This window comes from Stegostoma tigrinum, chromosome 5 (assembly GCF_030684315.1).
Source record: "Stegostoma tigrinum isolate sSteTig4 chromosome 5, sSteTig4.hap1, whole genome shotgun sequence".
Taxonomy (NCBI): Eukaryota; Metazoa; Chordata; class Chondrichthyes; order Orectolobiformes; family Stegostomatidae; genus Stegostoma; species Stegostoma tigrinum.
In genome coordinates this window covers 98972558-98988430 of record NC_081358.1, presented here as the reverse complement: position 1 = coordinate 98988430, position 15873 = coordinate 98972558, and the positions used below count along the sequence as shown (strand labels likewise).

At 41.9% G+C, this 15873-nt stretch overlaps 1 protein-coding gene across 1 annotated transcript in view; it reads left to right on the top strand.

Moving 5' to 3' along the window:
* Positions 1-14008, top strand: part of slc22a13b (solute carrier family 22 member 13b) — a 47912-nt gene extending 33904 nt beyond the window's left edge. Inside the window, 6 exon segments of the mRNA XM_048529281.2 lie at positions 124-256; positions 401-612; positions 4842-4950; positions 6970-7065; positions 9617-9838; positions 10717-14008. Coding sequence (XP_048385238.2) covers positions 124-256; positions 401-612; positions 4842-4950; positions 6970-7065; positions 9617-9838; positions 10717-10798 — 854 coding nt within the window. The 3' untranslated portion in view covers positions 10799-14008.
* Positions 14009-15873: the final 1865 nt, after the last annotated feature.

Below are 15873 nucleotides of genomic sequence, written 5' to 3'. Positions count from 1 at the left end.
TGAAATGACAGGAGCTAAATAAGTACAATCTTGTCCAATATTTCTAATCTGAAGAAAATTGAATGTACTTCTTCAACTATAATCATGACTGGCTGTGACTCAGTCAGCTGTTTTGACTTTACTGATACTGGATGCCTAATGTTACCACATTTATTTTCGAGTTCATGACTGAGAAAGAAGTCCAGAAGGCCTCCAATTTGGATCTTTTCAAGACATCAAAGCTGAGGACGATTACATTGATTTTAATTAGCACCTGGTAATATTGAATTTTTCCTCAATGAACATATTAACCAATTAGTATTGAACCAATTAGTATAAAACTTAACATCACTGACCGTGAGAAACAGTCGGTTGCGATAGTGAATAACAACATTTCTCTATTCATTACCTTTTCCAACAGGTTCATAAACAACTTTGTGTATTATGGATTGGCCTTTAATGTTGGGAGCTTTGGCATGAACATTTACATAACACAACTTGTCTTTGGATTCATGGACTTTGTGCATCTCTCTTGCATTTGGCTGCTGAATATATTTGGCTGGAAAAAATGTCAGGGAGGTTTCCTATTGCTAAGCAGAATCTCATGCCTCCTCACATTATTTTTTTCAGAAGGTAGGAATATGTGACGGAGCTGGTTAGGATGCTAACATGGCAATCCTTGACTCTCTTTTCAAAATGGTGTTGTTGGAAATATTGCGTTTGCTCTATTCTTTCAGGAGATGTGGGTGTCATTTGCTAAGCCAGCCCTTATTGCTTTAGATTACAGAAGACAAATTTCTACCCCTAAAACACATTAGAAATGTAGTTACAAAGGAAATGGGAACAGGAGTAGGCTACTCAGTCCATCAAATCTTCTCCCCCATTCAGTGTTATTGTGGTTGACCATCAACTCTGAACCCTGCGTCCCGCTTTCACCCAATAATCTTTGATCTCTTTAACTGTAGGAGCAATATCTATATCGTTCTTAGCAGAACAGATGGCTTATGACAATCTACGATGGTTATGTGGTCACCACGACACTTTTTTAAAAAAATTCCAGATATTTTATTAAATTCAACCCCATGGTGGGATTCAAACCCACATTTCCATCAGTAATCCAGTCACCAGTCAAAGTAAAGTCACATTGTTCTACCAGACAATAGGGCTGCTCAGTTATTAGAGAGAAGTAACTGGTGATGGTTTAAACTAAGAGTCACCATGCTTCAGGCGAGGGGAGAGGTTGAGAGTCCTTCTTGATCGCCCTCTCTAACAGTCTTTTGAGGCTTTGACCTTCCCCATATCTCCCCCCAACTGATTTATCTGTCCAAACAGGGTTCATCTCCTGACTTCTCTCCCTGAGCTTGAGGTATTCCACATTTCTTGCCAGATGTGGTAGCATGCTGTTGTTCTCCACCCTCCCCCGACAACACGCCAATTGAGGTCAGGATGGTTCTGACTGTCAATGAACTACCCCACCCCTACTTCTGTAACTCTTTCCTTCCCATGCTCTATTGTCTCCTCCTCCCACTTTATATGTTGAGTTGCCACCCCTCACGTTTATTATCCTCTCCACATCCCAGGACGTTACCCACAATTGATCTCCCTGGATTCCCTACCATAGCAGTTGCCCTGATAACCACATCCACTTGCTTTTTAGTTCTGGAGCCTCAGGATTGACCATGGCCCAGATCCTTGACTGACATGGATGGATAACCTGACTGCTGAGTGACTGGAATCCTGGCAGATTCTGTGCACAGCTCCCTGACTGACATATTGTGGCTCCCCAGTCTTGTTGCAGTGTGTCTACTGGATTGAAATGGCCCATTCTCTGGACTGTTACAAAATGGATCGCTGGCCCTGACCACTCAAAGCAGCTGATTGACCATATCCTAACCTTTGAACTAAAAGTGGACGATGCCTTTAACCTATTGTGCTGGCGTGCCCTGACTAAAGTCTGCTCTCCCTTGACTTGAGTGAGGACTACCTCCCTTTGTTATGATCCCAGCTAATACTATTACTGAACAAGTCAGAGCCCAGACTGATATCTGTTTTGATAGATTATGTTTTGATTTTCTTTGATTTTAACAATGCAGACTTTCACTGAATCACAAGTGTACAATCTATAGAGAGATCGTAGGAACTGCAGATGCTGGAGAATCTGAGATAACAAGGTGTAGAGCTGAATGAACACAGCAGGCCAAGCAGTATTAGAGGAGCAGGAAGGCTGACATTTCAGGCCTAGACCCTTCTTCAGAAAAAAACATTTTTTTATTCTGAAGAAGGGTCTAGGCCCGAAATGCCAGCCTTCCTGCTTCTCTGATACTGCTTGGCCCGCTGTGTTCATCCAGCCTTACACCTTGTTATCTATGTACAATCTGTAGATTCTTGTTTAACAATCAAACAGAAGAAGGACATTGTGCAGTAGATAGTAAGTTAAAATAGAATAAAGAAAAATATTTACATTTAACACAAATTTGAAGACTTCAAACCATGTAAAAATACAGCCCACTAATCTAAAAACTCTCTTTGACAGTACTCAGAGCAAAGAGGATTCTCTCTATTACATTGTTTATAAGACTTAAGTTAACTGTAGCTTCAATTCCCTTCTTATGACTCTGATAGCCCCTTCTTAGAGGTTAGATTTTCTCAGCTTCAAATAACACCTTCAGCATTTTATCTAAACATTTCTGGCCTGGAACGTTTAAACGAAACTCCTTACACTGATGTAACCTCTCTGTTAACAATCCTAACCATTTCCCTTTCACAGGAACAACAGTTTTACATGTCTAGCTTCAGCCAGGACTTCTAATAACTACCTCAAACTGAAACTATTTTTTCCAAGCTATGGGTGTTTCCCCTAAGCTGAAGAGAACTAACTCTAGTATTTCCTCTCTGAAAGCTTCATGTACTATATTGATAACTTTGTTCATTTTTAACCATCCCAATGGTGATAAATTCCTATTAGCCTGCCTGAACTATTTCTCTCAGACTGTGTGTTTTTTATTTATGAAGTCAGTTGATGAATCAGACTTTTTCTCTTGATGTTGAGAATCTAATTTCAAATAACACCTTCAGCATTTTATCTAAACATTTCTGGCCTGGAACGTTTAACTCGACCTATTCTCTCAACAGTGTTCACATCATTCGGGGGTTAGGAAGATTCTGCCAACAATATTTTGCAAGTTAGCAATTAGCTATGTTACATTTATATGAAAGGCATTATTGCAGAAACTTTGTGAAGGACCAGATGTTAGGTCTCACTCGCATTATGGATGGTACTTACCTCTTTCAGATGCACATACGATAAGAAGTAGACAATCTCAAAGCACAAAATGAGGCCATTCTGCTCATTAAATTTTTTAACTGACCAGTTGAAAAAGATATCTGTTTAATTCCATTGTCCTGCATTTTCTCCATATTCTGCAACTATTTTTGAAAATTATTCTTCAATCTGTTTGCACCATGCTTTAAGGCAGTGCATTCTAAAAATAACAACTCATTGCAGAAAGCAAATATTTCCAACCAAATGTACAAGTGGGAGTAAGCTATGGGTTGAAATCTAATAGAGGAGTTTAGATCATATCCTCTATGGAATAATGGAAACCCAGGAATGAGGTGTGAGGCACTATGGATCATTAACTGAATCCATACCTGGTACATTTATATTTTAAACTAGCATTCTTACTTTACAGAGATAACAAAGTGTGAAGCTGGATAAACACAGCAGGCCAAGCAGCATCTTAGGAGCACAAAAGCTGATGTTTCAGGATGAAGGGTCTAGGCAGAAAATTTGTTTAAAGTTTTGTCATTCCCCAATGCATAGCTCAATAGTTCAGCCAAGGATAGGAGCTGTGTTCAAAGAACACCAGAAAGTAGACAATGTACCCACTTTAGACTAATATATCAACAACTGGATATCCCAACAACACTTCTGATCGCTTTCCCAGTGACATCTGTCTTCCACAAAAGAGACCTTGAATCCTTCTCTGAATCCTCCGATCCCACCTGCACCTACCCACCTTCCAATCCCCCCTCTACCCAATGAAGGAATCAGATCCTCAGAGCAGCTTACAAACTGCTATTCTGTCCCAGAACTCCAGATCAGAAGACCCTACATCACAGATAGTCTATTTGCTTTCAGGATATGCTCTGCCTCTGGAATCAATGATCCTTCACATGACTGTCACACCCAGTCAGTGTGCAGACCCACCTGGTCCTCTGAGTTCCTCCGGACTGGCTGCCAACACTATCGCTTCATTAAAACTCCAAAGTGGGCTGACTTCCAGTTTCCCCACACAATACTGGCTTTTCCCTCTTGCCTCATCCTACCATTCCTGGTTGGTCAGGTCTTAAGACCCACCCCCCCATCATTCCCTGAGTTCCTTATGCATTTCATAAATCACTGTTACTGCATATAGACAGGAGTGAGGTTGGATATCTGAGAATCCAACAGTCTAAGAGAGGGAGCTGGGGAGAAGGGACCAGAGAAAAGAGAACAGAGAGAAATAGAAGAGCTCAGAATGAACAGGTGAGCGCGACAGAACTCAGCTAATTCTGGGAAAGTGAGGCATTCACCATGTTTACGTTCACGTAAGGCAATATTCTTCATTCTTAATCCAGATATGCACATCAGCAAGTGACTTGTATTTCATTTTACTGTAGATGTGTATACATAGCTTTCTGACATTGATTCCAGGCTGCAACATCACCCAATAGGAGCACCAATGGAACCTCTGGACAGACTCTCAGGTCAAAATATATGCAAGAAGTGATTAGTATATACCTCTTTGCAAGGCAAAGGTTTCAAAGGAGCAGATAGCCAGGAAATGGTCCTTTTATGGTTGTTGATCTTTGTGTTTCAGGTACACCTTTAGAAGTCACTGTACTTGCCGTCATTGCAAAACTGGGAATCTCCTGCTCCTTCTCCACTGCCTACGTTTATTCTGCTGAATTATTCCCAATTGTGATCAGGTATGATCAATTATAAAAGGCATCCTGCAATGAAGAATTGAGAAATGTGTCAGTTTTGATAGAGTTTGTTCATGGTGGAGTAGATTGCTTTATCTGTTTTCTGCATTCAGTGTTGCAAACTGCATGTTCTCAGGTCATGTGTAGTGTATGTTAAATGCAGAATGCAACTCTGTCTCTACTTTGAACCAGTAATATGCTTTAACGTGGTATTTATGGCTTAACATAGAGTGAATATCTTGCTGTATCAGTCATCCAGTCTTATTCGTGAATATGAGGGTGTTCATGTCTCACAATTGCACTCTACATTTAAATTCACTTTAAAAACAGGAAATAGAAATTGCTGAGAGCAGAAGTGACAAATAAGCCTTAAAAATATTAACATGCTTGGCAATGTCCTGTTGGGAAGGAAGCGTACTTTCCTTCACTTAAACTGCTCTGCACTGTGTATCGCTCCAATACAGACCAAAGCAGTTGAGCAGCCTCTAAATTGGCCTAACAACCCACTCTGTTCAATTACATTCAATGATTGGGCAATAAATGCCAACTTTGCCAGTAACACTTGTGTCAACAGTAGGCATAAAGAGAGGAAAGGTAGGAAACGCAGATGCTGGAGAATCTGAGATAACAAGGTGTAGAGCTGGGTGAACACAGACCAAGCAGCATCTTAGGAGTTGGTCCTGCACCTATGATGCTGCTTGGCTGCTGTGTTCATCCAGCTCTACACCTTGTTATCTTATATAAAGGGAGGGAAAACTGGTTGTTGGCAAATCAATGTCTGTCCCACAGTCAAGGAGAGAAAGAAAGCAATTGAGAGGATTCTGTGGATAGGAAGGTAAGAACACAGACAGTAGAGGCCTTAACATTCTTCATGAGGCTCGGAGACCCCGCTTCTTCCTTATCCTCATACTGTTAAAATTCAGCTTCATACTAGATATGTCTTAGGTCCCTGATTAGTATTGAGCAATGTCATTCCCATTAGGATTTGCCAGCCAATTTAAAAATAACCAGGCTAATATAGCAATCAGCAGGAACAGAGCGGAAAATGGAATCATCCAATTTAAACTCTTAGTTCATTGATTTGTCAAGTGTTAACATTTCCCATTAATAGTCAACGAGAATGATCAAACTTGAGTAAAGTTAGAGAGCTGTTGAGAGAAGGAACACAGTCAGCACTGTATGGAAAAAGAAGCACAGCTTTGAGTAAATTCAGTTCCCATCAGAATAGATGACAGAGATATCAGTATGTGCATGGGTTGCCTCCATTTATGCAATGAACAGTAAAACTGTACTTTCTAAATGTTTGTAGTGGAAACTTAATGGGTGAGTGCACAAAATGCATAAATCCACAGTCTGCAATGGAAGAAGTGTAGAGGGCACTCAGCGGAGCACATACCTCCATCACTTTTTGTTAACGCAATGTTTTCTCGCCTGGCTGATGCCACCTAACAACGAAACTTAAAAAAAGTATTTTTATTAAGAGCTTGAACCTCACAGAGGAGGCTTCAGGTCAACCCATATCCAATAACCTGCTCTGAAATCACTGCTCACAAACCAGATATTTACTGCAATCTGGCTTGATAGACAATTATCATTTTTAGAGTATAATGTGTGGAAGAGCCAAAGCTAAGAAAACATTGGAGAACTCCAGAATTAAACCGAAATACTGAAAGCATTATTACAAAGCTAAACAAAAAAAACAAGCAGAAGTTACAAATTGGTACACTGACCAAGTAATATGATGATTCTAACTAATGTAAGTGTTTTACCTTAATTAAAAGCAAAATACTTTGGGTGCTGGAAATCTGAAATGAAAACAGAGACTATTGGAGATATTCAGTGGATCGGGCACACCTATGAAGAGAGGTTAACATTTGAAGTCCGAAGATTCCTCTTCAGAAATGAAGAAGAGTCAATATAAAGAAGAATCATTTGACTCAAAATGTTAATTCTCTTCCTCTGTCTTCGGATGCTGCCAGATCTGTCGACACCCTCTAGCTTTCTTTGTTTTTGTTCCAACAGATGTAACCTAGCTTTATTTTCATTTGAGGACGAGTTTCCTTTGGACACCACCAGCACTTCAAATGTTAATGGTAGTCATGTCGGAAAAGGCAAAAAGTGAGAGCAGAAATTAGATAAATTTCAATCATATCATCAGGAATGTCAGCCATTGATAAAATTCCATCTATTAGCTCTCCTCTCTCCACAGCTGCTACCTGACTTGTTGCATATTTCGGAACTCTCTGTTTTTATATGTAATTTATAATTGACACCTACACTGATAGCAAATGGTTATGATTAATGGATAGTTGACTGCTATAAATGCAGAATGTGTACTGGAGGTGGACTGTAATGCCAGCATGCCACCATAGATTTGGAAGTAGGTGAGCACTTTGGTGATAGCGATCACAATTCTGTTATGTTTACTTTAGAGATGGAAAGGGATAGGTGTATACCACTGGGCAAGAGTTATAGCTGGGGGAAAGGCAATTATGATGAGGTTAGGCAAGAATTAGGGAGCATAGAATGGGGAAGGAAACTGATGGGGATGGGCACAGTAGAAATATGGAGCTTACTCAAGGAAAAGCTCCTGTGTGTCCTAGATAAGTATGTACCTGTCAGGCAGGGAGGAAGCTGTAGAGTGCGGGAGCCGTGGTTTACAAAGGAGGTGGAATCTCTGGTCAAGAGGAAGAAGAAGGCTTATGTTAGGATGAGATGTGAAGGCTCAGTTAGGGCACTTGAGGGCTATGAGGTAGCCAGGAAAGACCTAAAGAGAGAGCTCAGAATAGCCAGGAGGAGACATGAGAAGTTGTTGGCGGATAGGATCAGGGTAAACCCTAAGGCTTTCTATCGGTATTTAAGGAATAAAAGAATGACGAAAGTAAGATTAGGCCCAATCAAGGATAGTAGTGGTAAGTTGTGTGTGGAGTCAGATGAGATAGGGGAAGTGCTAAATGAATATTTTTCAACAGTATTCACTCTAGAAAACGACAATGTTGTCAAGGAGAATACTGAGATACAGGCTACTAGACTATGTGGGATTGAGGTTCACAAGGAAGAGGTATTAGAAATCCTACAGAGGGTGAAGATAGATGAGTCCCCTGGGCCGGATGGGATTTATCCTCAGATCCTCTGGGAAGCCAGGGAGGAGATTGCCGAGCCTTTGGCATCGATCTTTAACTCGTCATTGTCTACAGGAATAGTGCCAGATGACTGGAGGATAGCAAATGTGGTTCCCCTGTTCAAGAAGGGGAGTAGAGACAGCCCTGGTAATTATAGACCAGTGAGGCTTACCTCAGTTGTTGGTAAAGTGTTGGAAAAGGTTATAAGGGATAGGATTTATAATCATCTAGAAAAGAATAAATTGATTAGGGATAGTCAGCACGGATTTGTGAAGGGAAGGTCGTGCCTCACAAACCTTATTGCGTTCTTTGAGAAGGTGACCAAACAGGTAGATGAGAGTAAACCGGTTGATGTGGTGTATATGGATTTCAGCAAGGTATTCGATAAGGTTCCCCACAATAGGCTATTGTACAAATGCGGAGGAATGGAATTGTGGGAGATATAACAGTTTGGATCGGAAATTGGCTTGCTGAAAGAAGACAGAGGGTGGTAGTTGATGAGAAATGTTCATCCTGGAGACCAGTTACTAGTGGTGTACCACAAGGGTCGGTGTTGGGTCCACTGCTATTTGTCATTTTTATAGATGACCTGGATGAGGGCGTAGAAGGATGGGTTAGTAAATTTGCAGACGGCACTAAGGTCGGTAGAATTGTGGATAGTGACGAAGGATGCTATAGGTTGCAGAGAGACATAGATAAGCTGCAGAGCTGGGCTGAGAGGTGGTAAATGGAGTTTAATGCGGACAAGTGTGAGGTGATGCACTTTGGTAGGAGTAACCAGAAGGCAAAGTACAGGGCTAATGGTAAGATTCTTAGCAGTGTAGATGAGCAGAGCGATCTCGGTGTCCATGTACACAGATCCTTGAAAGTTGCCACCCAGGTTGACAGGGCTGTTAAGAAGGCATACAATATTTTAGCTTTCATTAATAGAGGGATCAAGTTCCGGAACCAAGAGGTTATGGTGAAGCTGTACAAAACTCTGGTGCGGCCGCACTTGGAGTATTGTGTACAGTTCTGGTCACCACATTATAAGAATGATGTGGAAGCTTTGGAAAGGGTGCAGAGGAGATTTACTAGGATGTTGCCTGGTATGGAGGGAAGGTCTTACGAGGAAAGGCTGAGGGACTTGAGGCTGTTTTCATTAGAGAGAAGGTTGAGAGGTGACTTAATTGAAACATATAAAATAATCAGAGGGTTAGATAGGGTGGATAGGGAGAGCCTTTTTCCTAGGATGGTGATGGCGAGCACGAGGGGGCATAGCTTTAAATTGAGGGGTGAAAGATATAGGACAGATGTCAGAGGTAGTTTCTTTACTCAGAGAGTAGTAAGGGAATGGAACGCTTTGCCTGCAACGGTAGTAGATTTGCCAACTTTAGGCACATTTAAGGCGTCATTGGACAAGCATATGGACGTACATGGAATTGTGTAGGTTATTTGGGCTTGAGATCAGTATGACAGGTCGGCACAACATCGAGGACCGAAGGGCTTGTACTGTGCTGTAATGTTCTATGTTCTATGTTCTATGTTTAAAACTGTTTTGTTTTGAGTTGGCAACACAGACAGCCTGGCCTTGGTTTGGTGTCCATGTCAGCTCGGATAGGTGGCATTATTGTCCTCCTGTTTGAACTTTTACGACATGACTATCCAGCTCTCCCCACGGCCTTATTTGGATCTGCACTACTAGTTGCTGCTGGCCTGAGTGTCCTGTTACCTGAGACTGTCAACAAAGAACTACCAGATCAAACCAGCCAAGTTGGAAAATCTAGAGGGTTAGTGTGTGTTTATTTTAGCTCTATATACTATCAAATGTATTACAGTGTGTTAGTCAGGCTCTTAATGCAATAAAAAACTCAAAAGTTTTTAAAATGTCCCTATTAGTGTTTGCCTTGAGCTCTAATGAATTGACTTAATTTTTAGATTTGCTTGGAAGACCAGCAAATCAGCAAAAAATCGCTGAGGCAGTTATTTCATGCTCAGTCTGTAGCCAACTTAATCAGCTCCGCAAGTTTCTAAAGTGATGGTTCTCTCAATAACAAAAAATGATGTGCACATTGAAGATCTAAAACAAAAATAGAAATGGCTGGAGTAAACTCAGCAGGTCTGGCAGCATCTCTGGAGAGAAAACAGAATTAACATTTTGAGTCCAGGGACCTTTCTTTAGAGCCAGGAGAGGTCACTGGACTTAAAATGTTAACTCTGCCTTCTCTCCGCTGGTGTTATCAGACCTGCTGAACTCCTCCAGCAGTTTCTGTTTTTGTTTGGATGTTTCTCTAGTCTTGATTTGCACTGACAGAGTACTACCAAGCCCAATCTCCAGGCTAAACTTTTCAGCTTCTTCACAGACATATAATTTTCCAAGCTTGCTTTGATGACGGCACTTATAATGAGACAACAGTCTGTCTTATGAGGAGAGGAATATTCAATTATGTAGCCTCCATGTCTCGATAGGGAAGACCATTCCAAATATTAATGCCCTCTGAGAAAATAAATTCCACCTCGCCTTCGTCCTAAATGGGATATCTTAAACTGCTTCTCCTTAGTTCTAGGTCTTCCATGAGGAGCAATGTCTCAGTGCTTACCCTGTATTTTAAACAAAAGATTATGATATTTTGTTGTAATATAAATACCTTCTTTTCTTCTCTCCCAGCAAAGTGAATAGTAAGAATGACTTAGAAAATGGACACAATCAGACTACAGCAGAAAACAGAAACTTTATTGAGAGCACCTGATTATAAAGTAAAACATTATCGCAACAGAAATTCTGAGCAACACGGCTAAAAGTCACTCAGAACTCTTCAACTCTTTTCTGCATTGTAACTTGGAGTTTATGCATGTTTTCAACAGACATCAGCATTTTAACTGTTCCAACAGAATTATATTGCTAAGAGATTGATTTTAAGAAAAAGATTTTGTTAATTTTGTTTTAATAAATTCAATACTAGAAGAACCATAATTGACAGACACAATTAATTATAAGAAAATGTCATTGCACGTGACTGAAAATGTCCAGTGTGTATTGGAATGCCAGCGATTGGGGTCCATTAGATTTGTAGCTGTATGGCTGCATCTTAATTCCTACTCTATACCAGAACAGGTGAGTGTCTACAGGGTTGATGGGAAAAGTGGCCAACTTCTCAGGAATAGTAACAAGGCAGAGCCAGGTACTGTAGATTAAGCAGGAGTCTTATAAAAAGAGCTGTGAAAAAGCTATTTGACTTTCCTGGTCATCAAGGCCACTTAATTAAAGACAGAAAAGAGGGCAATGAAACAGATGTATCTTCCCTGTGCGACGTTGGATAGATGGTCTTCAAGTCACAAGACTCCTGGCAGGAGTTGAAAATTCTGGGACTTTCAAGAAAAAAATATAGAAATAAGCATTTTGAAGACATTTGCAGTGTAACCAACGAACGATTATTACAGAAGCAGCACCCTGAGCCCAGAGTTCAGAGAGGAAGGACGAACCCAGCTGAGTGATCAAAGCCTGGCCAGCTATCCCTCACCAGTGTGCATAATAAGTCTAAGTAGTGAGTTTGAGGAGTCTTTATGTTGTAATCTGATGTGGTTTTTATGCTGGAGCGTTTCACTGACTGAATGATAAAAAGAAGATTGCAGTGATAGTACAGGTTATGATAATTGTGTATACTGATGTTAATCCGGGAAGGGCAGTGAATAAGTGTTGAGTAAGAAAATGGTTCGTAAAGGGTTAATGTTGAAAACAGCATTAAACTCCACCCAGTCTGATGATGTCATATTTGCTGGCGGAGATAAGACTGAAGAATTTGAAATCTAATGGAGTGAAGACATATATCCGGGTCTCCTCATAGGCGTAGCAACAGTTTATTAATGTAACTTGTACCCGATTGCTTTGCAATGTCTTACATATTGTTCAAGGCAAGAGCTTCTTCTTGTAAAGACCCATGAGTGGTTGTTCCCCTGCCACTATAAATTAAGTACGCCCTTAGACCCTGACAAGGAACAAGGAATGGTGGCTGCATCCTTTTATTTGCAACCACCACATGGTGATCAGCAGTGGGTTTTGGTGCTTGACATGATAAAGCCTGGTATGGCTTGCATTTTCTACATCTTTGCATGTTCTCCCATAGGAATTTCAAATGCTTTTTGTATTACCTCCTCACGACAGTTGGGGAGTTCCACAATCTGATGAAGAACCACTTATTTCTCAATGACAGGCCAGTGAGGGTGTCTCAACTTCCTCATCACAACTCCATCCTCAGTATGATAATAACAAAGAACAAAGAACAAAGAAAATTACAGCACAGGAACAGGCCCTTTGGCCCTCCATGCCTGTGCCGATCAAGATCCTCTGTCTAACCTGTCATCTATTTTCTAAGGGTCTGTGTCCATTTGTTCCCTACCCATTCATGTACATGTCCAAATATATCTTAAAAGACGCTAACTTGTCTGCATCCACCACCTCTGCTGGCAACGCGTTCCAGGCACCCAACATCCTCTGTGTAATGAACTTGCCACACATATCTCCCTTAAACTTTCCTCCTCTCACTTTGAACTCATGACCCCTAATAATTGAGTCCTCCACTCTGGGAAGTAGCTTTGTGCTATCCACCCTGTCTATACCCCTCATGATTTTGTAGACCTCAATCAGGTCCCCTCTCAATCTCCATCTTTCTAATGAAAATAATCCTATAATCTATTCAACCTCTCTTCATAGCTAGCACCCTCCATACCAGGCAACATTCTGGTGAACCTCCTCTGCACCCTTTCCAAAGCATCCACATCCTTTTTGTAATGTGGCGACCAGAACTGTACACAGTACTCCAAATGTGGTCGAACCAAAGTCCTATACAACTGTAACATGACCTGCCAACTCTTGTACTCAATACCCCGTCCAATGCAGGAAAACATGCCATATGCCTTCTTGACCACCCTATTGACCTGCGTTGTCACCTTCAGGGAACAATGGACCTGAACACCCAGATCTCTCTGTTCATCAATTTTCCCTAGGGCTTTTCCATTTACTGTATAGTTCGCCCTTGAATTAGATCTTCCAAAATGCATCACCTCGCATTTGCCCGGATTGAACTTCATCTGCCAATTATCTGCCCAACTCTCCGGTCTATCTATATTCTGCTGTAATCTCTGACAGTCCCCTTCACTATCAGCTACTCCACCAATCTTCGTGTCATCAGCAAACTTGCTGATCAGACCACCTACACCTTCCTCCAAATCATTTACATATATCACAAACAACAGTGGTCCCAGCACAGATCTCTGTGGAACACCACTGGTTACGGTCTCCAATTTGAGAAACTCCCTTCTACTACTACTCTCTGTCTCCTGTTGCCCAGCTAGTTTTTTTTATCCATCTGGCTAGCAAACCCTGGACCCCATGTGACTTCACTTTCTGCATCAGCCTGCCATGGGGAACCTTATCAAATGCCTTACTGAAGTCCACGTATATGACATCTACAGCCTTCCCCTCATCAACCAACTTTGTCACGTCCAGATGTCAATGTTCCAGAACACCTTCAGTTTCAGCCTCAGTATGAACTGACTCCATTAACTTACTTAAATTTAGATTTACTATCTGAACCTCAATTAATAACGAAATATTTAATGCTTCTTTTGAATCATTCCCATCCTTAAAGAAAGTTTCAGCTACCCTGCTTGTTATTATTTTAATGTGTGGTGATGGACTTGAACCATTGTTCTGGTCACCAAGTATGGTTGAAAAATACTTGGAACTTGTTCCTGTCACATTTCTGTCACTTTAGCCTTATTCAAGTTTTCTGTGATTATTTGTGAAGCTAATAACTTTTACTTCAGCCAAATTATAAAAAAGACCATCTTCTCTTTTGACAAAAACAACTTTCATGTCTTTCCTCAATCCTATTCGCTCACAAGCACTCAAACTTATTTTTACTTTCTGTTCCACAGTTGTAATTAAAGCTGCAAATTGATCTGTTGAAGCTTCCTTTGGAGTTGTCTTTTTGTGCTCGCTGACATGAACCTCAAATGGTCCCGTGCGCTACCCATGCAAGTTCCAACATTTGGAATGAATGTGTCCCACTTTATAACTACTTAAACGCTTAGGTGCTTGATTTTCATATCCACCTTCAATAACATCCTCTCTCCCATTCCCTATCCTTTTTGGATTTATGTGAGTAGAACCACAGAAACATAATAGGCCATTCGGTCTTTCAAGCTTGCTTTGCCATTCAATATGATCGCGGCTCAGTGATCATCCAACTCAGTGCCCTGTTCCTGTTTTCTCCCATACCCATTGATCCCTTTAACCCAAGAACTATATCTAACTCCTTTTTGAAAGCATTCAATATTTTAGCTTCAACTGCTTTCTGCTGCAGAGAATTTCACATGCTCATCACTTCTTGGGTGAAGAAACGTCATGGGCTATGGTAAGAAATTAGATTCCCTACAGTGTGGAAACAGGCCCTTCAGCCCAACAAGTCCACACTGCCCCTTGAAGCATCCCACCCAGACCCGTCCCCCAATAACCCACACACCCCTGAACAATATGGGCAATTGAGCACGGCCGATTCACCTAACCTGCACATCTTTGGACTGTGGGAGGAAACCGGAGCACCCAGAGGAAACCCATGCAGACACGGGGAGAATGTGCAAACTCCACACAGACAGTTACCTGAGGCGGGAATCAAACCTGGGTCCCTGGCGCTGTGAGGCTGCAGTACTAACCAATGAGCCACAGTGCCGCCCTAAAGCCACCATGCCGCCCTAATGTTGTAGAATCTCAGATAGTTCAGCGAGAAATATCTCGTTGTTGGGAGCAATATATAAGAGCTATAGAGTCATACAGCATGGAAATAGATCCTTCAGTTCAGCCGTTCCGCACTGACCATGTTCCCCAACCAAAGTAGCCCCACTTGCCTGCATTTGGGCGCCCATATCCTTCCAAACCTTTCCTATTCATGTACTTATCCAAAAGCCTTTTAAAAGTTGTAATTGTACTTGCATCCACCACTTCCTCTGACATTTCATTCCACACACAAACAACCCTCTGTGTAGAAAGGTTGCCCGTCACGTCCCTTTTGAATCTTCCTCCTCTCACCTTAAATTTATACCCACTACTTTTAAACTCCCCCATCCTATGGAAAAAACCCTTGATATTCACCTTATCCATGACCTTCATGAGGAAATCTGAGTTGCCTGTTAAAGGGTATCAGAGATAATGGGAACTGCAGATGCTGGAGAATCCAAGATAATAAAGTGTGAACCTGGATGAACACAGCAGGCCCAGCAGCATCTCAGGAGCACAAAAGCTGATGTTTCGGGCCTAGACCCTTCATCAGAGAGAGGGATGGGGTGAGGGTTCTGGAATAAATAGGGAGAGAGGGGGAGGCGGACCGAAGATGGAGAGAAAAGACGATAGGTGGAGAGGAGAGTATAGGTGGGGAAGTAGGGAAGGGATAGGTCAGTCCAGGGAAGACGGACAGGTCAAGGAGGTGGGATGAGGTTAGTAGGTAGGAGATGGAGGTGTGGCTTGGGGTGCGAGGAAGGGAAGGGTGAGAGGAAGAACAGGTTAGGGAGGCAGAGGCAGGTTGGGTTGGTTTTGGGATGCAGTGGGGGGAGGGGATGAGCTGGGCTGGTTGTGTGATGCAGTGGGGGGAGGGGACGAACTGGGCTGGTTTTGGGATGCAGTGGGTGAGGCATTCCACTCCCGCACATCCCAGATGTCCAAGTTCTTCAAGGACCGCAACTTTCCCCCCACAGTGGTCGAGAACGCCCTTGACCGTGTCTCCCGCATTTCCCGCCACACATCCCTCACACCCCGCCCCCGCCACAACCA